The sequence below is a fragment of the Vavraia culicis genome (genome assembly GCF_000192795.1).
Source record: "Vavraia culicis subsp. floridensis unplaced genomic scaffold supercont1.1, whole genome shotgun sequence".
NCBI lineage: Eukaryota > Fungi > Microsporidia > Pleistophoridae > Vavraia > Vavraia culicis.
This window is the reverse complement of record NW_007360604.1, coordinates 98,020-117,934: the sequence shown is the minus strand read 5'-3', so window position 1 is coordinate 117,934 and position 19,915 is coordinate 98,020. Positions and strand designations below refer to the sequence as shown.

Here is a 19,915-nt window from a genome sequence, read left to right as displayed (position 1 = left end):
CTCCTCTTTTAACTGCTGTGGACGTGCTAGGCCTGTGAGGTGGCAAATCTTGACCCTAACCACCTGTATGTATCCACGAACCAAAGATTGGTGGCCACGATTGATCCCAGCAGACCAGAAAATGTGCTGCCAAGTGTTATCGTATAAGAAGATGGATACACGCATTTTAGCGGAAGAAAGACGGTCCGTATTTTAATATCATGCACCGCCTCTGCGGTCATTATTAATTTTGGTCATTGTGCCCCTTCAAATGCTCAAGAACATTTTCAACAGTGCAGGCATCGCGCAAAAAAACCATGTCATGTGTCAGGAGAAGAATGTGATTTATTATGCAGCTTCAACCAACATAATGAGGTACGAGAACAATAAAATAACACCGATCATACGTTATGGGAGTGAAATCACGAATTTAAAGGTTAGGGATGGAATCATTCTGAGTGATAGAGACAACTACGTGGAACACAACAATGCCGTGATATTTGAGTGCAATGATGCTATTCAGGCTGTGAACAAGAGCCGAATAGTGAAATATAACGGGATGTTATGCGATGTGAAGGTGTTTTGCTCTTTTGACAAAATTTACATTTTTTGCGAGAAATGCGTTTTCTATGTTGAACAGGAGGGCACCACCGCCTTAGACTGTATAATCGTGGACGAATCCGTGTTCTTGGTGTGCGGAACGTTGGATGGTAAAATTTTAAAATTTACGATCTCACTCGCAGGTCTGCTAGGATTTGATGAAAGTGGCAGAAACAGCTTTGGAACGGATTGTACGCATGGATATGAACATATGTACCGGGAAGAACGCAAAATAGAGAAAATTACAGATATAAAGCGCATGCACAGCTACACGGTGAAGAGCGTAAAGGCCCATGAAGATACGGTAACTGATATTAAAATTAACGAATCAGTTGTATTGTCATCTTCGCAGGACAAGACGGCAAAAATTCATGACTTGCAGACACTTGAACACGTAGACACACTGATAGGACACCGTGATTACGTGTACGAGAGCAATTTTGTTGATAACCATGACGAGATCATCAGTGCAGGTGCCGATAACTGTGTTATCGTATGGGAGTTTAAGGACGGCTGGAAGAGTAAGGTAAGACTGGGAAATTTGATGAGCACTCCGTTTTACAGTGCACTGGTTATAAATGAAAAACTGGGCATGCTCGAAGAAGAGGATATGGAGCGATCCGACAGAAAAACAGAGCAAAAAAACGAATATTTCGTGATAGTGCAATCGTACAACGGTGGAATGTACAGGTATTGCAACACTGACCTGGTAGAGTCTGTAAGTGGTCATGTTGATAAAATAACAACGCTAGACGTTAAAAACGACTTTATACTGACTGGCTCACCAGACAGAACGGTAAGATTGTATTACAAATTGAGGGAAGTGGCACGACCGTGCATTCACGGACATCCTATACGAAGTGCCGTATTTTTCAACGATTACATCATTGTTGGATCGGATGAAAGTATCCTGAGGGTGTACGAAAAGACAAGTGGAGTGCAAAAAATTTTACACGACATTGATCTGAGAACTAGCGCCACAGAACCGGGTAGCGATACTTTCGGCACGGGTACAGTTGATGAAAAGTGCGAGGTACAACAGGAGGATGCTCCCTTCGTGGCCACACCGAGCGAGCTGTCACTCACAAACGAAATAAGAAAAATAACAACTCCGTTATTCCTGAACGAACACACGCTGCAGAACATTCTTTGCTTTAGGGAGAGGAAGAAAATATACGCGCAGTTCTTTGCCAATGCATGTCTAGCATCCAACAACAAAATTATCCTGTGTGCAAACAAAAGCTCATCGCTAAAGTTTTCTGGTATTTTTGTGATTGTAGATTTCGTTGTTGTGCAGTACATAGCTGTGCACAACCTAGGAATTGAAAATATTGAGATCAGTAATAGCGGGGAGTACGTCGTGGCGGTGTCGAGGGATAAAAGCGTGTCTTTTTACCAGATTTTGGATAGAAGCCGAAGTCACTCTGAAAAGAATGAATACGTGCGTAAAGACGGTAAAAATGCCATTCAAATCGATGCGGATGGATCGGAGAAAGTCATAAACAAAATTTTGAAAGATTCGCTGTACTATTTAGACTTTAGAAAGAGAATTCTCTCTCACACGAGGAAAATAAACACTGCCAGTTTCGATGATACAAGCACGCTGTTCGCCACCGGTTCAAAAGACAGAAATGTGCTAATTTATTCTGTGGATTGTCTTGAGGTAATTAGGACGCTAAAATTTGAAGAGGAAGTTACAGCACTTAGATTTTACAGAGAGAACCTTTTTGTAGGACTGAAAAATGGATTCATAAAAGTGTTTACGAATGACGGCACGTATACACAGGTTTATGAACGGAAGATACACGGCAAGTCTGTCAATGAAATCAAAGTGGACGGGAATACGATTGTTACGGTGAGCGATGATAGTATGATGAGAGTGTTTAGCTTAGATATTGGTTAATTGATAAAAATTACGTTGATTGTTGGTTTTGATTGCTTGCCGATTCATTTTATACGTCTTTTGTATGCTATTGCTCATTCTCTTTTTACAGATACTCTTTTTTCTTCGACTATCTCTTTATTTTAGACACATTTGCTGATCCTAGTCACATCATTCAGTTACTTTGTAATTTTCATCTTGGTATAACGTAAGACAAAAAGCCTTTTCTCCAATTTTCATTCAACCAAAACATTTGCTCATTTATAAAGCAATAACTCGTATAAAATAATGGATGTGCATCAATTGATCTGTAATTATTGCTTGTATGGTGCAGAGCTGGAATGCAACCAAAATTCTTTGTTACCTAATGAATTGTGCCAAAGTTAGTGGAATGTTCAATTAAAATTTTCAATTGATTGAAACTGCGCTTATGCAAATAAAAAATTTGCAAAAATGCAATTAACGACATGCTACGCACACATGGGGCACGCACCATGCCATAAAAAGTATTTTAGTAGAAGCGCTAAAAAATGGGCGATACCCCTAATGCGAGAAGACTACGTTCAAATCAAGAGCAATGAAGAGAGCAGGCCATACACCGTGTTCGAGGCACTCACATTTCTCAATAGGAACCCGAAATACGATCCATCGAGAAAAACTTCGTTCATGGACCATCTAAACAATGAACTGAGACAGTTCATTGAGTTCCTGAAGCCAAGCCATGAGGAGGTTGCTCTTAGAAAAGTCATGATAGAAAGAGTAAGGCAATTGATTTTGAGCGGGTTAAAGGAAATAAGGAGGCAGAGAATGGGCACTGAGAGCGGAAATGACTGCTCAACAAACGTATCGGGCAAAGAGTCAAATTTAATTGGTGGTGGCGAGATAGAGAACGGAAAGGAAAAGACAGAAGATGATAAATCGGTTGCCGAAAAGAACGAGACTGCAAGTTACGAGGACACGGTCAACTGCTTTGGTAGCTACGAGACCGGGCTGTACCTACCAGGTGGGGACATTGATTTGACACTTTTTACCAAGGAAAAAGACGCATTGAAGAAGTTGCAAGGATATTTGTGCGACAGTGCTTTTATCTTTACGAAGAGCGTTATCTTTTTGTCCAAAGCACGGGTGCCCATACTTAGATTTATGGATATCTGCCATTTCAGATATGACTTGTCTTTAAATCAGGATTCTGGCATAGTACACACCAAGTTTGTAAAAAAGGTACTGCAGCAGCAGCCATACATCAAGGATATAGCGCTGTTTTTGAAGTATTTTCTTAAATCGCGCGGATTGAACGAAAGCAAAAGAGGAGGACTGTGTTCATATGCACAGCTGTTGATGATTATCAGTTTCCTCAATCTTCACCCACTCGTGCAGCGCCAAATGCCTATTACACCCAATCTATCCGTTTTGTTCATGGATTTGTTTCTGTTTTACGGCCAGGATTTCTGCTATGACAAGGCCAAAATTTGTTCGTACGGTTACAAAAAGAAGGATAATAACAACTACCTGTCCATCGAGGATCCTACAGATAATACCCATGACGTAGGAAGCCTGTCGACGAATATGAATGCTATCAGAGATGTGTTTACGCACGCGTACAGGATTATGAGTGGCGTGGCTCGAGAAAGGATCGGTGATAAATACATTGCACTGTCGTTGTGGATCAAAGTTAGCGATGGTGAGATTGCGTGGAGAGATAATGTGAGCAAATTTCACAAAAAAGTTGTGATAGATAAAGAAATATGACTAAATATTTGTTATTACTATGTTAAATGGCAAATTATTATTTGGCCAAGTACCTGCGGAGGTCATTTCTCTCATTAATTTCTGTTTGGTATGAATTGTTCGTTTACTCCCATTATTTGACCTAATCGTAGTAAATGCCAATTTACATTTCAAAAAGCGATGCTTACCTGGTTTTCATAAAATTGGATCAAACAAAGCTTTCTTGCTACAGCTATACCTCACCTACAACATCAGACCATCCATATGCTAACTTCTGGTCGGTTACTGCCAACCACGGTGTTGCAAACTGCTGTTTTGGGAGGTCTTTGCTAATTCTACAATCATTTGGTTAGTTGCTATCCTGAAATCAAAGCTCATGGAACAACTGCTCACGATGGGCATATACCGGCAAGAAAAGGAACGTTCCGGTCTTTATTCGATTGGCATACAATCTAAGACAGAAAATCAATTTATTCGATCTCCTCCCTCATTCACTTTTTATAACACCATTTACTTCTGTGGATCCACCGCATGTCTTTCGTAGAGAAAACGTGCTAAAACACTCGGTCTAAGCACCGATAAAAAAATATTATTGATCGGTGCTATTCTATAAAACCGAAGAATTTAGACTTTTAACAAACGGTTGCACAGCATGTTCGCTGGTGCATGCGAGCTTCGCAAAAAGTGCTGATTAGCAAATTTAATAAGTCTTTATTTACATTTCAATATTCTCTAAATATTTGTACTCAAAAGTAAAATCTTTCTTCTTTCTATTCGTCCATGTTACTTCATAATCAAAAAACAAGAATACTCCCTGCTCATAATACTCCGTAATAAGCTTTGGCTCCTCCAGTCTTTGGAACCACGTGTTGTATTTTGTGTGGAACCTCCACGAATACTTCTTGAGCTCGCGGGCACTAAAGTATTGTTTTTCGTCCTTGGCAAAGTAAAATATGAAGAAGAGAGTGTCTATATCTAATTTGTGGTACACCTCAGGCCCCTCAAAAATGTGAATGCCCTGTTTTGGAAAAAAATCGGGAACTGCCACCCGATCCTTGGTTTGTGGCGGCTTTCGCAGTGTGTTTTGGTACAGTATCGACTGATGAAACGCGATCGGATATTCATCTCTTGTGTAGCTCCTAGGTGCAAATTTTTTATCGAATTGATCAACAAAATTGAATTTCTTGGGTACCTTTTTAGAATCTAAAAGCTTTGCTGCATTTTTCCACATCTCTGCAGCCGTCAATGGCTCTTTTTGATGCAGAGGTATGCATTTCATTTGGTCTGCCATCTTTATCACATCTTTTTTAGGCTCTACTGCTTTCAAAGGCGGTTCCCTTTTCTGATCTATATTTTTGCCCATCTCCCTCCGTAGCTCAAAAGGCTTGTGAAGCTCCCTACTCTGCTCACGAAAAATGGTCTGGCCATCCAGTCTGCCGTCTTTTTTGGTATCAAAAAGGTTTGATAGCTCTCTCGTCTGGTCGACAATCAATGTGCATCTTTCTTGTTTTGCAAACTCCCTCTTCATCTCGTAAGCCTTGCCTATGTCTCTTCTGCTGTCGGCTGCCGGTGCCATTCTATCCTGCCTCACCGAGTCTTTCTTCTGATCAAATACCTTATAAACATCCTTTTTCGGCTCCATAGTTTTCCGCGTGTCTGTGTCAGAACTTTTTTCTTGCTTATTTGGATCTTTTTTTTGCTCCGCTTTTTGTGGCGACTGTGCTTTTCGCATGTTCTTGTGAACGTAGGGTGTAGAGAATTAAATAAAAATAAATAATGTAGTGTATTCCCAAACAAGAAATTGTTTACTGGCGATGAACTGCTCATAGTTCACAAATTTTGGTAGTAGAAAGGTAAACAGCCCGTCAATCCTTCTTTATCATGTTGGTGGTCGGCGTAAACATAAACAGCTTCTACCGTATTTCCAGTTTGTTTATACGAACCCATATCTTGCATGTGTGTTTGAGGTGTTTTCCCAGCTGTACCATTGAAGTAACCAATTGTGTGTTCATAGACATGTTACTGCTCACTTATCCTGCGAAGCTCTCATGCATTGCCAATAATTTAGAACATTCTACATTGCCGAGTTTTCGTTGCAAGCGTTTTGCTGTATTACGGCATTTTTGCCCGCATAATAATGACTTTTTGAATGCGCCACCAAGCACGTGATACAATCACGGTCGTGCCGGCGTTTCAACTGCCAAGTTTGTGGGCATGGTCGTTAATTTCTTTTACACATCCAATTTTTCACCCTTAGATGACGACCGGTAATAGTTTGGGCGGTTTTGATGCCGAATCACAAACTACCAGAAGAGTACCTCCAGATAAAAGCGACATAGAGAGAAAAATAAGTCAAATACTGCGAGAAACGGACAGCTATGCCATTCTGGAAATAAAACGCGATGCTACAGATGATGAAATAAAAAAGGCTTTTCGCAAACTAAGCTTGCTCGTGCATCCCGACAGGTGCAAACTGAAGAACAGCGAAAAGGCCTTCAAGAAGATGCTAAACGCGAAAGACTATCTTCTGGACAGGGATGCGCGTGCACAGACGAGATTTCGTACACATGCACGCTACAACACGGACATGTTTAATTATACTAATAGATTTTACGAGAGCGGACCAGGATTTTACCATTTCTACTACACGTATAACGATGACAATTTCTTCAACGTTTTGAACAACCACTTTGAGCGCAGAGCATACAACAGTGCTTTTTACAGTGATAGATCGCCCAGACGTGCACAAGCATTTAGACCGGTGCATTATAACCCAGATGCATACAAGTTTGTGCTTTTCATACTTTTACTTTTTATTGTTCTGTTGAACTGGAGCTAGGGACTGTACATCCGTGGGATGTTGTTATAAATAAATGATTGTATGGAAATCGATGAAACATAGGAGTATGATGGGAGTGCTGCGGTAGCATCTGTTCGCGAGGCAAGGTTGATAATACGTGTGATAGTTTCACAATTAAAAACAGATTATTTTGTAAAATATTTGTTATCGTGGTGCACTTGTGATATTTGCAGCAGCACGTGTTAAACACAGCGAGGTGTCAGGCATGAGTAAGTGTTCAATTTTCGATATCTGTTTTCAGGTGTTTTTGTGAGGCTCGTGCCCCTAATTAATTCCAATAACTAAAATCTTTTCGCAATTTTTTACTAAACATCATCTGTGTACCAATCTCATGGTATCTGCATAACAAATTTGATGGCACGTATTTGACCAAGTATCAAATCAGCCGTTTCAAACAGCAGATTGTCTGTCTTATGTACCGTAGACCAGATCCTTAAATTATAGATGAATATAGCCTACGCTGATAAACAGAAAATTAGAGATTTAATGACTTTACTATAGGGGGAAAATTATTCTATGTCTAACGGATTGACAGGGAGCTTCACTCATGTTACACACAGAAGTATTATAAGTGTTTGGTAGTGCATGTGATGAAGCATACTGAACGCTCCACACCGGATGCTCAGGCACTGTTAAGGCACACATTTTTTGAAGAAAGCAATTGAGTTAATACATTTTGCTTACTTTTACATAAAATTTATATAATTCCACGGTTACGGCTATTTTTGGGTTAAAAGCTCTACTACCTTGTTCATAACAACGCAGTAATACGATTTAGAGACGTATGTCACTCGTAATAGGAAAAACGGGTACCGGAATGCAATATAAAATATAAAACATCATATTAATACTGTTTGAAGGAGCTATTTAGGCTTTAATGTGCCCATCGTCATCAAATACGCGTTTCAGGCTATTAAAGGAGTCATTTTAAGGATGCAGGCCGTTGTGTAATGGCTATTGAAAATGTGGGAAACCAACATATTATACGCTTTTTTATGACAATTTGTTTTTTGTTACTTCATAATTCGTAACTAGACACTCTAAAAGGATTGCATCAGTATTAATTACTTTTGCTTTTTCTTCATTTTCTCCTCAGCAGAAGCACATTAATCGCCATCAGCACAGAACAAACGATTTGAACAATGATCAGCTGATTGATTAAAATAAATATTTTAATATTTCCAAAATAGAGCGATGTTGTTCATTCTTTCCGAGACATGCTCTGCCATTTTGTACCGCGATAGTTGAAAACATAATTATCAATCACAAATAGATTTTTTAACAGTTACCAAAAACACAAAGTGAGAAAAGCGGACAAAAAGATGAAGTGTTAAATTAAGAATTATTTTTACCAACAATCGAGCTTTCGCTCCGCTTTACAGACGGATATAGTGCATTCGTGAATAGAGAACATTTGTCGTAGGTAGCAGTTTATCTGCAATATCCATAATTTTGAAATTTCAGTTGGCAGAAATGTATGGCTGAGCAGTGAATAAATGTGGTTAAAGGCTAAGAGGATTGCTGCAAAGTATTTGCAGATGTTGTGTCTCGGAAAAAGGGTTTCTTCTTCTGTGCAAGGAAATATACGATCCTGAAGTGATACGGCAATAAATTGTGGCATTATGAGTTCTCTAAGTTTTAAATAACCTACTAGCACGAGAGAGTAAAACATATCATTGTTTGTTCCTTTAACTTCTGACAAACTGTTTATGAATGAACTACAGGTTTTATGTATGCTTCAAATTGCTCTACAGCATATTTTTCCTTTAATTACGAGAGTAGCACACCGGTGAAGTATTTTGGTCACTCACAATTTATTAACATCACCGCTTGCCTTTGCACAGCATAGCTCTTCACATGATGTGCCTCGTGTACAAAATACGCCAAATAAAATTAACTTAACAATAACAATCAGAGTTTTGCAGCTTTCATCCAATTGCTCAAGTAATTCAAAAAATACGCACCCTATGTCATCCTTCATACACTACCGGTTCGTTTCGTCTACAAACGCACAGAAACTTACGTTTGAGGGCGCAAGCATACCTTTATGGGAGCTACGTACCGAAGTAATCAATGTGGAGCGTATGACCGCCAAGGACTTCGATCTTCTGTTTTTCATCGATGACAACCAACTAACGAACGAGAGCACACCGGTGTACAGGAACACAACAGTAATTGTCAAGCGCATTCCAATATGGATGAGTAAAACAACCATAGAACCTAAGAAACACTCAAAGTATGTTCCTAGGCTGCCGCCCAATTACATCTGTTTTCGTTGTGGACAGAAGGGCCATTTCATACAGCACTGTCCGACCAACGACGATAAGAACTACGACCTGCTACGGATCAGAAAGGCAACCGGCATACCGAAAGATTTTCTGAAGCCGGTCAAGGAGAAAGAGGGCACGTCGCTGCTGGTCACACAGGAGGGTAGCTACGTGCAGGCACAGCCTCAGATTCACATGTTCAAAGTACACGGGCAGATTAACGTTAGCAGTGACAGGTTGGTGTGCCAGTATTGCACATCGCTCATGAATGAACCGGTGAGCACGGAGTGCGGACACACATTTTGCAAGAATTGCGTGATTTTCAACGAATGCGTGGTTTGTGGCAGAAAAGTAGGCAAAATTACGGAAAGAGGCGATCTTGGAGAAGAAATAGAGCGATATGTTGAAAATGGATAGGAATGCGATGCCTTATGGTCTATAAGTGGTTGCATATACACTATGTAGCATTAAAAATGGTTCTAACCGACTTTAACAATGGTCTATCAATTTTGAAATGATGTAATATCCGTGATACCGTTGCTGATTAATATCAGAGGTCCTCATTAACTGATAACACCTCAAAACCAAAAATTTTTGAATCTAAAACAAACATTACTTACCAGAAAATTCATTGCAATGATCTATCAAGGCCCTGAGTACGAGAATGTTTAAAAATTTCAAAAACGTGCATTGCCATGTTCTTCAGGGTAACGGAGAAAAGCGTGACCGCCAGTAAGGTGCTTTTTAAAAGTGCAACACAACAAATATTCGGTTGATTAAATGGTGTTTGTAGTTTATGAAAATGTGTGGAAATTAAACAAAATAAATTGATCACAATTTGGTGCCTAAGCGCATCATATCCGGTGGAAAAGCGTGATTAAGTAATCCTGTTTTCGTCATAAGAAGCCTGATTTGTGCGTAATTTGTGAAACGAACCGTTTGGCCTATTTTAATTCATTAATACGATTCGTTAATGAAAAATTTTGAATAAATTGAAAGCGCTGCAACAGACAAAATTTGTAATCATTTATTTGTGTGGGGAACCGACCGCATGTCCAAGTTTATTTTTACTTCATCATTTGTTCCACTCCATTCTGAAACAAAATCAAAAATCAATAAAATATAAAAAAGCAAAAAAAAATTACCCTGAGCAAAAAAATAAAAGAAGGAGGAAATGGAAAAAGCGTCAAAAATAGAAAAAACAAAAAAAGAAAACAATTGCACCGTCTATGTCGGCGACTTATCTCTCAAGGCTGTTGAATCGGATCTTTACAAGATCTTCAGCACTGTTGGCTCCATTATAACGATCAAACTGGTCAAGCCGGCCATGGATAACTTTCCAAACTACACGACGTGTTACGCTTACGTTCTCTTTTCCCAGGAGGAGGAGGCATTGGAGGCGGTGAATAAGCTCAATTTCTTCAAAGTGCACGACAAGGAGATGCGTGTGATGCTGTACGACAAGGAGCGGATCAAGAGCATGGATCGCGGCAATATCGTAATCAAGAACTTGTCTGCAGATTGCGACAGCAAAACGCTCCATGATACGTTTTCGATTTTTGGTGAGATTCTGAGCTGCAAAGTTGCGCTGAACTCACAAGGAAAATGCAAAGGCTTTGGCTTCGTTCAGTTTAAGAACAAGAACGGCGCTAGAAAGGCGCTGAAGTTCGGAACAGAAATGCAAATGGACGGGCATGCAATAAAAGTGGAGAAATATGAAAAAAATTACAAGATAAAGACGGGCAGCAGGGCCTTTACCAATGTGTTTTTCAAGAACTTTCCCTTGACTACCACCGAACAAGAGATGAAGGACATCTTCATGAGCATCGGCAAAGTGTCATCTTTTTATTTTGCTGCCAAGCCCGATGGAACACTGAGAGGATTCGGCTTTGCTAACTATGAAAATGCAACTGATGCTCAGCGGGCTATCGATGAACTCTCCGGTAAGGACGTTTTTGAGGGAAAATATCCCGAACCGTTCTATGTGCAGCAAGCGCAGACAAAACAACAGCGCTTAGACTCGCTGAGCTCAGCATTTGAGAAGCTCAGTATGAGTGGGCTCAATTACAAGAGGAATCTCTACGTAACACGGTTGCCGAATACGTACGGTAAGGAGGAGGTGCAGGAGCTTTTCAGTCAGTTTGGAAAGGTGATTTCAGTATGTGTTGGCAAAGACAACGTTGTTAATGAGGACAAGAACTGGGCATATGTGTGCTTCTCCACGGCTGACGAGGCCAGCATAGCCGTTGAGAAAGGCAACGAGATCTACATTGATTCGGTCAAGATCAACATCACGTACTTCAAGAGCAAGAACGAGCGCGAACAGGATTACATCAATGACAACATGCAGCGATATGCGCTTAAGACAGGTTTTCGGCAGAGCATCGGCCGACCAACATCTTTCCTGTTCAAAAAGACTGATACTCTCCGCTATAATTTGCAGCGAAAGACGTACGATAAGAAGCAAATGGGAGGCGATCTGTACGGTCTTGTGCTCTCGCTGGCGCCAACATTCCAGCAAAAGTGGAAGAACCTAGGGATCAAGGATGAGGAAGAATTTGCAACCAAGATTACAGACCTGCTTCTCAAGCGGTCGTCGACCGAAGTGCGAAACATGATAGGACTGGGAAATGTTCTTACCCAGAATATTTCGGACACTCTGAACGACTTTAATGAGGTGAGCTGCTGCGATGGAAAGGAGAATCTCTGAAGTAAACGATGAGTTATTCCATTTTTTCTTGTGTTTGAGGTGTTTGCACCACGAGTTCTGTTATTCCTTGCACGTTTCTGTGGTTAGTCGCGGGCACTTGCGTTCTTGATTTGGTTGCTGGGTCCTCGCGCACTCGCCAGGCAAGGATGCGTTATCAAGGAGTACAATTCTTGCTTTAAAACGTACAATTTTGCTTAACATGCATATCTCAGCGGGTACATTTCATTCCAAGATGCGTATTATTAGCTACGTCTGTGAGGCAGAGAAAGGTGTGTGGTGTATCGTAGCATAGATGCGCGTATCATGGTATTCAAATACCATCATTACAAACACTCCTCACATACGAACAGGTGTATTTTCCATGTTCATCCTAAATATGACACGATTAGAACAATATAACGATCATTACGGTGACCGATTCGTCTTCTTGCTGCTGCTTGTTTTCCACAGGTTATGAACCATCGATTCTGTTCGCATCCACTACCGATAGAACGGTAATTTTGTGTGGTGTTTCCCTGAACAGGCAAAATAATTAACAAACGGTGATTGTGCTGCTGATAAACTACTACACGAGCCGTTACCGCTAAAAATGCTGAGTAAATTCTTCAAAAAGTTATGCCATCGTTTGGCCGAGTAGATGAAGCTGTGGCGCATTATACTATTACATGTTTTGAATAACTTATGAATTGTTATCACGCTTACAAATTAAACCATTTAATACGCTCCTATGCACTGATCACCCGTCGTACAAAGAGCTGTAGTATAGCTTGGTAACTCCTCATTCGGAAGTCTTACATTCTTTACTTTAACGCACCATGTGCTGCGCAACAAGTTTTGGTTTGTACGTGAAATAAACGATCCACGATGTGTTAAACACAGTTGCGGGTAAAACACGTTCTTGAACGCCTTTTCTTTAGCACCGCCCAAATTTACGTGTAAAGGAACTAAAAATGTTAAAATCGCTGATTAATACCAATCATTAAAAACACCTCCTCGTATCAAAATTAAATGAAGTACCACTTAAACCACACTTGCGGTAGACAAAACTCTTCCCAAAACAAAAAATACCAAACACTTATAATTATCACTTCTCTTTACTCTTGAACAATAGCTTCATACCAACGAGATCACGATGAACGTTCTCTACCCAATCGGTAACACGGCTCATATCACAATCTAACCTCATGCCTGCATCCAAACACTCCCTGACAAGCACCTGTGTAATCCCGATATACTTGCTATAATTGATGTATTTCTTCAGATAATTTACGTATTTTTGTCGGTTGCACGCACTAATAGTGCTCAGGAATGGTTTGCTCAGCACAAACATTCCTTCATGTCTTGTCACCTCTATGCCATCAACCCTGTTATCCATCAAGTTCTCTAAAATATTCACACTCATGTTGTACTGCAGAATGTAATTTATGTTGAGCTTGTTGTTCTTTAACTCGTTGATGATGATTTCTTTGTCTTTTACTTTGTATTTCTCTATGAATATGAAGAAGTTACCGGCAAACACCAGCGTATCGTTGCAAATACGCATTGAAAACGGGCACAGATCAAAGCTTTTGTCGGAATAAAACGTCTTAAATCTATCATTCTCGCATGCCCGTCCAAACACCCGGTTTATGTTGAAAGTTTCCTTCGTCTTCTTACCGATGCTATAAAGGACGTAATTCCCCTTGTAATCGATCAAATGCACCTTTTTATCCTGCAGGATGCACGTGTTCACGTCATTGACGTGTTCGATCTCATCAACCATTTGAAAATTGTTATATATTCTGACTTTGTTGCCCATTACCATCAAGAAGCAACATCCTTTGCTGTCCTCCTGTCTGACCAGAGAATTGGATGTTGCCTTTATCTCATTCACCAAATTACCGTTCTTATCGTGTACTCTCACCCGTCTTCTTCTCTCAGCACTCACAACCAAGTCCTTGGCTGTTACCAGATCGGTTATCATTTCCGAGTGTGCACTAAAACGAAGCTTTATCGGCATTTCCAGCAAATAAGTCCTTAACTCAGTGTAAAATGTGCCCATTGCATCCGTGTCCTGTTGCGTATTCTCTATTGTGGCACGTTTTCTTACATCATTTTCCATTACACACACCTCGCCTCCATCTGTTCCGAATACAATGCTTTCACCATCCACGCACAGGCCCTTAATCTCACAATTCGTCGCAAGAACGAAAACACTGTCCTCGTAATAAACCACGACACACCGGCCATCAGTCAGAAATATCATGCCACCAAATTCACACGTCTTTGCTATTGAATGCTCCATGACAAGAACATCCCTTGAAACGATCAAATCCGATTCACGAAGTGTTCGCGACCACTTTTCCTCTGTAGCGGATTCTTTCCCAGTTTCCTCAGAAACACATGCACTTATTCGGTTCATCAACCTTCTTAGTGAGCGGTCCTTGACATAAAACATTTCATCACCAACGGTAAAAAAGTCCGTGACAGGATACTCGCTGTCTATTATGAAAGTGTTTACAATGATTTCATTGTCATCGGTGAGCAGATAGATCTGCTCATCATGTCCAAACACGCTTTTTATTGTGTAAGGTGTTTTCTTGCCGTTGAAGGAGTGCTCTGTAACGATATTCTGTGTATCGAGGTACAAAACACGGCCGGACATATTCGCTTTCATTCTTTTGACCGTACTGCTCCTATCAACATTAAAGGTACCATCAGCAAAGCCAATACAGTTCTTATCGCGTACAAACGATACTTCTTTGCCAAAGCTGCCTATCATTTTCATTTCCAGATCGTATAATTTACCATCCTTTGCTCCTATGAACTGGTTGTTGACTAACGACCAGTTTTTCGGTACATCCAGCTTTCCTTGTATCGTGAGATCGTGGTCCAAAGTGAACAAATGATTCTTTGTTAGCGCGTAAATGCGCGAACCGGTCCTTGTAATCCGTTCGATATTCTTCAGCTGAATCTTTTTTATGATCGTGTTGTTGTTGTAGACGTGCAAGTTGTTCTTCCTGTAGACTAAAAAGTAAAAAGATTTTGCCATGTTCTCAGAGCAACCTCTCGTATCATGGCCATCATCTATGCGCCTTGAATCCATCTCAGAGGGCTGGACTGCTTCTTTCACGCCGTTTAAACATGTTTGTTTGTAATCGGTAAATAGCGTAACCATTTCAATATCTGCTATATTAAAGCGTTTGAGGAGAGCAAACGTGTTTATATCGTAGAGATGAAGATTATCATCATCAAATGTAAGAATATGGGGCACTTCTATGTGCACGTTGTGGTTCAAGGCAAACAAAAAATCTTTTACCCGGTAATCGTGCATGGGCTAGATTTAGGTACTGCTTAAAAACGCACAAACGGGGATAGGGCAGCGGTGTATGGAAGATAAAAACGAATTAAAGCGCTGTTGCATCATAAGGTAATAAAAAAGTGCTTTAAAAACAATAAAGCGGGTATGCAGTGGATGAGTACGTTTATATCCAGCATTGCCGGTGTAAGGATGAGCGAATGAGCCATGGTGTTTGTACCAGTTATGTCTTAAAAACGGGTCCTGCTCATGTTTTTATACGTAGCTGCTATTTTGCATGTTCCTTGCACCTCGTTAAGCGGGTTGTTTTGGAACGCCTTTGCCTCCAAGGCACACAGTTTCTGCTGTGACCGTGCCTGGCCCTTCTGAGGTAATGCGTAACGTGATTGACCAGGCCACGGCTCTCTCATGCAAGTCATCTTCTTATGGTTTTGGCGATGCCCTTCCCATACTGCTCTTACCGCCCGTCATTTTAGCTGGTACTCACTCATCGGTTGAGCGATTACACCACTACATAGAAGCACGGAGAGGCCGTGTAATTCCGCTTTAATTGTTAACTAAGAGCCCATTGTGTATGATCTGATGCGGCAGAGTTTTTATGGCATTAAAAACTGAGTATTTAATCAACGGGATGTTTGACGTGAGATAGTTTGATTTATTGTGTGATCGGCCCCATTTTTATTTGACGTTTATTCCAGAAGTATTCGGTACCGGGAATAGCACCTGGTACGTAAATAGTATGTCCTGCTATACGATGGTATTTGCGTTCTTGAATACCTGCGGTGCAAGCGATTAGGCGTAATTTACAAAGCAAATTATAGCACTTTTTTCAGTAGATGATGTATTTTGGTGAATATCTCATTTGCTATTCATGAGTGGTTTAGAATTGTTTGTGGCATTTAGCGTGTTGTGCATGGAAAATTATCAATGTATCATATCATGAGACGATCTAAGCAGTTCACATCGTAAGTAATCACTGATATTGCTGTTCTTGCGCCTTTTCCGGACATTTGCGTTGTTCAGTCAAATCAAATCCCATATCGCTTCTGCTGTCAATAAAAAAGAAAAGCAAAAAATGCCCATGGCCAAGATAACAAAGACAATTGATCTGAAACAGCTTGCAAAGAAGGTTCCGATAGTGCTTATATCAGTAGGCATTTCGTGGTTGATTCTTTATTTGCTAAGGGACATGTTAAGGTCTTCATTTTTATCACCGATCGAAACGAAAAAAATAGTGGCTGAAAAGGAAATTGTAGGCACAAATTCGAAGGTCGCTGCGTTGAAGAGATCTGGAGGTAGAAAAAATGAAGAAACAAAAAAAAGCAGGAACAACGACATGAACGATAGGGAGGATGTGGAAGTGATCGGTGCTGGCTCAAAAGGAAACTTGTCGGGGGACGCAAAAGAGGGGAGCGCGAGAAATAAACACATGAGCAGCGTGGCACTATCAGCAAGTGATTGTGCATCGCAGAAGGAATATTGTGCACTCAGGCAATTCTTGAGTGAAAAACAGGATAGAGCGGTTTATATTTATGTTCATGTAGCGGAAAATGAAATATGTGGGAAGTGGAAGGAAGGTAATTTCTATGATGCAAGGGATGAATTAATCGAGAAAATGAAAAATAAACACCTGCTGGTGGATGTACTTTAAATTAAGTGCTAACTTTGTAGAATAAAGGGTGAAACACGTGACTGAAATGTAAACGGTCATCTAAATTAATCCATTCGTAAATGCTTTTACTTCTATCGGTATGAGGACACGTAATAGCATATGGCTAACAATTTTTGATCCTGCTTGTTTTAGGATCACCGATAAATATTCAAATTGTAAGCCATTTGCTGGTTGCATCGCAGATATTTCTTGTTGTTTAATTTGTAAAGAATTGGCTTGATCCTCGCTTGAATGCTCATATGTGTTCAATGGTTGTATTGCGCCATTGTTCAGTGGCATGCATGAACGAATAGTTTTGAGTAACCGTTTGCTGCTCTTACCGAATATTTATTAAATTAAGATGCAGAAGATGATTTTGAGATACAAAGAATGCCTGTTTAGATCTTTAAGATAATCAACTTAGGCGTGTAATGGACTAAGTTTATACAGAATAGCACCATATTCCTGATGAAATTATAAATTTATAGGAGAGTATTTTTTTCTAAATTTTAAGTATAATTAAACTTATCCCATGTATTTTCATATCTGCCCGGTTTACTGCAAGCTATGAATATGATGTTTGCTTAAATTGTTGTGGTATCTTTTTACAGGTGTTTTTACAGTGAAGTGGTGTATTTTGTGGTATGTCTATTTATTCAGGTAGCGAGAGTTTTATCTGTCTTTTGTTATGAGAATTGTCATATCAATGGCATATAACAATGATAGTTATACCAGGAATTGCTACCAATCACCTACAAGCTCATCAAATTCAAGACTAATCGCCAATTCTGCTATATTTGACCTAAAAACAACCACATTATATTCATGCCTTGTTTACGAAGTTCTTTTCTTCGTAATATGTGGCAGAGCTGTCAACTATCACCGTTTTACATGTGTTTTTATGATTATGGAGTAAACACGAATGTTTTCAGCAGATGTTTAAAATACATGGTGTGAGCACCACAAACAAAAAAGAGGTGTGCTTATGACACATGTATGATTGGCTATTCCAGGCTATCCGTGTTGTTCCATTTTGCTTACTTATACACAATTTTGTGTGACCCCTCATGAAGGATGATGCAGCTCGTCTCAAGAAATACTACGAAGGGTTGGTGAAAACGCACAAGCGATTAAATAAGAAGGTAATGACGGGTGCAAAGGTACAGAATTACGCAGAAATAAAGCAAAATCTGGACCGGTTGGAACACGAAATTAAGGCGTTTCAGGATGCATACGGCAGCTTTATTAAGGCGCAAAACAACAATTTTGGTGAGTTCTCAGAAGAAATGTATCGCACTGCACATTTTCAGCCCAGGCAAAATGCAGATATACCCAACTATGGTAACTTCAACGTGCAAGACCGAGCGGGCCAGCCGTTTCCGCCAAAAACTAACACGGAGGAGAATTCAGAAGGACTTATCGGTGCTCCAATAGAAGAAAAAATGGATTTTTCTTGCGATCCCAGTATCAAATACGATCCCAGTTCCTTTGATTTTCAGACAATGCCCTTCATGTACGGTTCCTCAGCTCCTCTTCTTTACAACACTTACAAAGGATTCCCTAAAACAATCACTCCGCGGTCTAACATGAACTATCAGCCGAATTATGCTCCTCCAATGGCATCGCCTGCCATGTTTGAGCAATCCGTGGCTCGGATACCCTCTAAGTCGGAGTACTCGCCAATGCTTGGTGCGTACACGTCGGGGATCAAACGGCCCAATTTTTCCCTCAATCCTCAGCCAACAAATCCTGTTACTCCGCAAAATTACAGTTTGGGCGCATATCCAACCAAATCACCATATCCCGGTTACCGTCCCAACATAAAATCGGTGATGCAAGCACCAAAAAGCTATCAACCGCCATCTTTAGGATTCAAAAACACCGCACAAAAGACCGTTGAACCGATGTACGCCCCCTATCAATATTCGCCAGTCATAGGAAATAACAGTTTGCTGCAGCCCAAAAGGGCAGATTACCATCGCAACATGAAGGTTGATATCAGTCCCACGCTGATCAGCACAACGCCTTCACAACCGGCATCGGGAGAGGGCAGCATGACACCAACTGGCGAAGCTTCATCCGTTTACAAAGCGGTAGATCCCCACTTCTTGCTGGCTGGCCACAGAATACCGAATGCTGATGAGATGTGCGTGAATGCCAAGAAGTTTAGGACAAGTGAATGGTCTACAAACATCGAGTACTTCATGAAAAGATGGAATTTGAAGTTTGAGCTGACGGATGCGGTGAAGAACCAGATTCTGGATAGCTGCGATCACTTTTTTGCGCAACTTTGCAAAAAAAGTATTAATTTGGCGAAGGGCTCGGCAGATAGAGCAGTCAAGAGGATGCATATTGAATATGCGTTTTACGAATTGGAGAATTACCTGCTTCCTGATTCGTCTCTTGTAATGAAGAACAGAACACCGAATAAAAAGCGGATGGCGGTTCATCATGGCCACGGCAGTAAATAGTAGCGCATTTTGTGTTGAATTTTACAATATGCTTTGGTTCAATCCGTAGTTTGGGGACCTGTGTGATTAAAACGGATGGTAAATGTGTTGGTAAGTAAGTTTGGCAGTGTACTGAGTCATACTTTAGATTAAAAAGAACATCAAGCAGTTTTGCATCTGTAATACTTAGTATTTGGTGATCTATGTCTCTATCCACTTCGAACAAAGGTTGCCGCTTTCTTATGGCAGGTAAAGACTCTCTAACACGTCCTTGACAGTTTATGAGTAGCTCTCATAAACTGCATTAAATTTTAGCAAGTTTTGAATGTTTCTGTAGTCCTTTTTTACGCTTCGTTACCGTGCAAGTCCTTGTTTTGTCCGATAAATCACCATTTGCTGTTGCAGACATTCTACTAGTGGTTGGTGTTGGGCGTGTGGAATTGCGAAATGTTTTATCGCAATAAAAAATAGAATCTGACCTGAATACACG

At 40.4% G+C, this 19,915-nt stretch overlaps 10 protein-coding genes across 10 annotated transcripts; 7 read left to right on the top strand and 3 right to left on the bottom strand.

Annotated features, from left to right (window-relative positions):
- Nucleotides 1-250: 250 nt before the first annotated feature.
- Nucleotides 251-2,508, top strand: VCUG_00058 (uncharacterized protein; the record flags this gene model as incomplete). The annotated part of the gene is made up of 1 exon (XM_008074888.1): nucleotides 251-2,508. The coding sequence occupies one exon, from the start codon at nucleotides 251-253 to the stop codon at nucleotides 2,480-2,482; it is 2,232 nt and encodes a 743-aa protein (XP_008073079.1). The 3' UTR covers nucleotides 2,483-2,508.
- A 495-nt stretch (nucleotides 2,509-3,003) lies between these two features.
- On the top strand, nucleotides 3,004-4,214 carry VCUG_00057 (uncharacterized protein). Its single transcript, XM_008074887.1, has one exon. The coding sequence runs from the start codon at nucleotides 3,008-3,010 to the stop codon at nucleotides 4,208-4,210; it is 1,203 nt and encodes a 400-aa protein (XP_008073078.1). The 5' UTR covers nucleotides 3,004-3,007; the 3' UTR covers nucleotides 4,211-4,214.
- Nucleotides 4,215-4,882: 668 nt separating this feature from the next.
- On the bottom strand, nucleotides 4,883-6,002 carry VCUG_00056 (uncharacterized protein). The gene has a single exon (XM_008074886.1). The coding sequence runs from the start codon at nucleotides 5,919-5,921 to the stop codon at nucleotides 4,905-4,907; it is 1,017 nt and encodes a 338-aa protein (XP_008073077.1). The 5' UTR covers nucleotides 5,922-6,002; the 3' UTR covers nucleotides 4,883-4,904.
- A 444-nt stretch (nucleotides 6,003-6,446) lies between these two features.
- VCUG_00055 (uncharacterized protein) lies at nucleotides 6,447-7,171 on the top strand (the record flags this gene model as incomplete). Its single annotated transcript, XM_008074885.1, has 1 exon — nucleotides 6,447-7,171. One exon carries the CDS (start codon nucleotides 6,447-6,449, stop codon nucleotides 7,026-7,028), a length of 582 nt encoding a protein of 193 aa, XP_008073076.1. The 3' UTR covers nucleotides 7,029-7,171.
- A 1,226-nt stretch (nucleotides 7,172-8,397) lies between these two features.
- Nucleotides 8,398-8,721, bottom strand: VCUG_00054 (uncharacterized protein; the record flags this gene model as incomplete). The annotated part of the gene is made up of 1 exon (XM_008074884.1): nucleotides 8,398-8,721. The coding sequence occupies one exon, from the start codon at nucleotides 8,719-8,721 to the stop codon at nucleotides 8,398-8,400; it is 324 nt and encodes a 107-aa protein (XP_008073075.1).
- A 295-nt stretch (nucleotides 8,722-9,016) lies between these two features.
- VCUG_00053 (uncharacterized protein) lies at nucleotides 9,017-9,803 on the top strand (the record flags this gene model as incomplete). The annotated part of the gene is made up of 1 exon (XM_008074883.1): nucleotides 9,017-9,803. One exon carries the CDS (start codon nucleotides 9,017-9,019, stop codon nucleotides 9,731-9,733), a length of 717 nt encoding a protein of 238 aa, XP_008073074.1. The 3' UTR covers nucleotides 9,734-9,803.
- Nucleotides 9,804-10,468: 665 nt separating this feature from the next.
- On the top strand, nucleotides 10,469-12,318 carry VCUG_00052 (uncharacterized protein). Its single transcript, XM_008074882.1, has one exon. It carries the CDS (start codon nucleotides 10,491-10,493, stop codon nucleotides 12,024-12,026), a length of 1,536 nt encoding a protein of 511 aa, XP_008073073.1. The 5' UTR covers nucleotides 10,469-10,490; the 3' UTR covers nucleotides 12,027-12,318.
- A 654-nt stretch (nucleotides 12,319-12,972) lies between these two features.
- On the bottom strand, nucleotides 12,973-15,339 carry VCUG_00051 (uncharacterized protein; the record flags this gene model as incomplete). The annotated part of the gene is made up of 1 exon (XM_008074881.1): nucleotides 12,973-15,339. One exon carries the CDS (start codon nucleotides 15,337-15,339, stop codon nucleotides 13,111-13,113), a length of 2,229 nt encoding a protein of 742 aa, XP_008073072.1. The 3' UTR covers nucleotides 12,973-13,110.
- A 1,066-nt stretch (nucleotides 15,340-16,405) lies between these two features.
- VCUG_00050 (uncharacterized protein) lies at nucleotides 16,406-17,505 on the top strand (the record flags this gene model as incomplete). Its single annotated transcript, XM_008074880.1, has 1 exon — nucleotides 16,406-17,505. One exon carries the CDS (start codon nucleotides 16,406-16,408, stop codon nucleotides 16,973-16,975), a length of 570 nt encoding a protein of 189 aa, XP_008073071.1. The 3' UTR covers nucleotides 16,976-17,505.
- Nucleotides 17,506-18,042: 537 nt separating this feature from the next.
- Nucleotides 18,043-19,593, top strand: VCUG_00049 (uncharacterized protein; the record flags this gene model as incomplete). The annotated part of the gene is made up of 1 exon (XM_008074879.1): nucleotides 18,043-19,593. One exon carries the CDS (start codon nucleotides 18,043-18,045, stop codon nucleotides 19,444-19,446), a length of 1,404 nt encoding a protein of 467 aa, XP_008073070.1. The 3' UTR covers nucleotides 19,447-19,593.
- Between the last annotated feature and the right edge of the window lie 322 nt (nucleotides 19,594-19,915).

Coding starts and splice junctions, on each gene's coding strand:
- VCUG_00057 (XM_008074887.1), top strand. CDS start 3,008: ATGCGAGAAGACTACGTTCAAATCAAGAGCAATGAAGAGAGCAGGCCA.
- VCUG_00052 (XM_008074882.1), top strand. CDS start 10,491: ATGGAAAAAGCGTCAAAAATAGAAAAAACAAAAAAAGAAAACAATTGC.
- VCUG_00056 (XM_008074886.1), bottom strand. CDS start 5,921: ATGCGAAAAGCACAGTCGCCACAAAAAGCGGAGCAAAAAAAAGATCCA.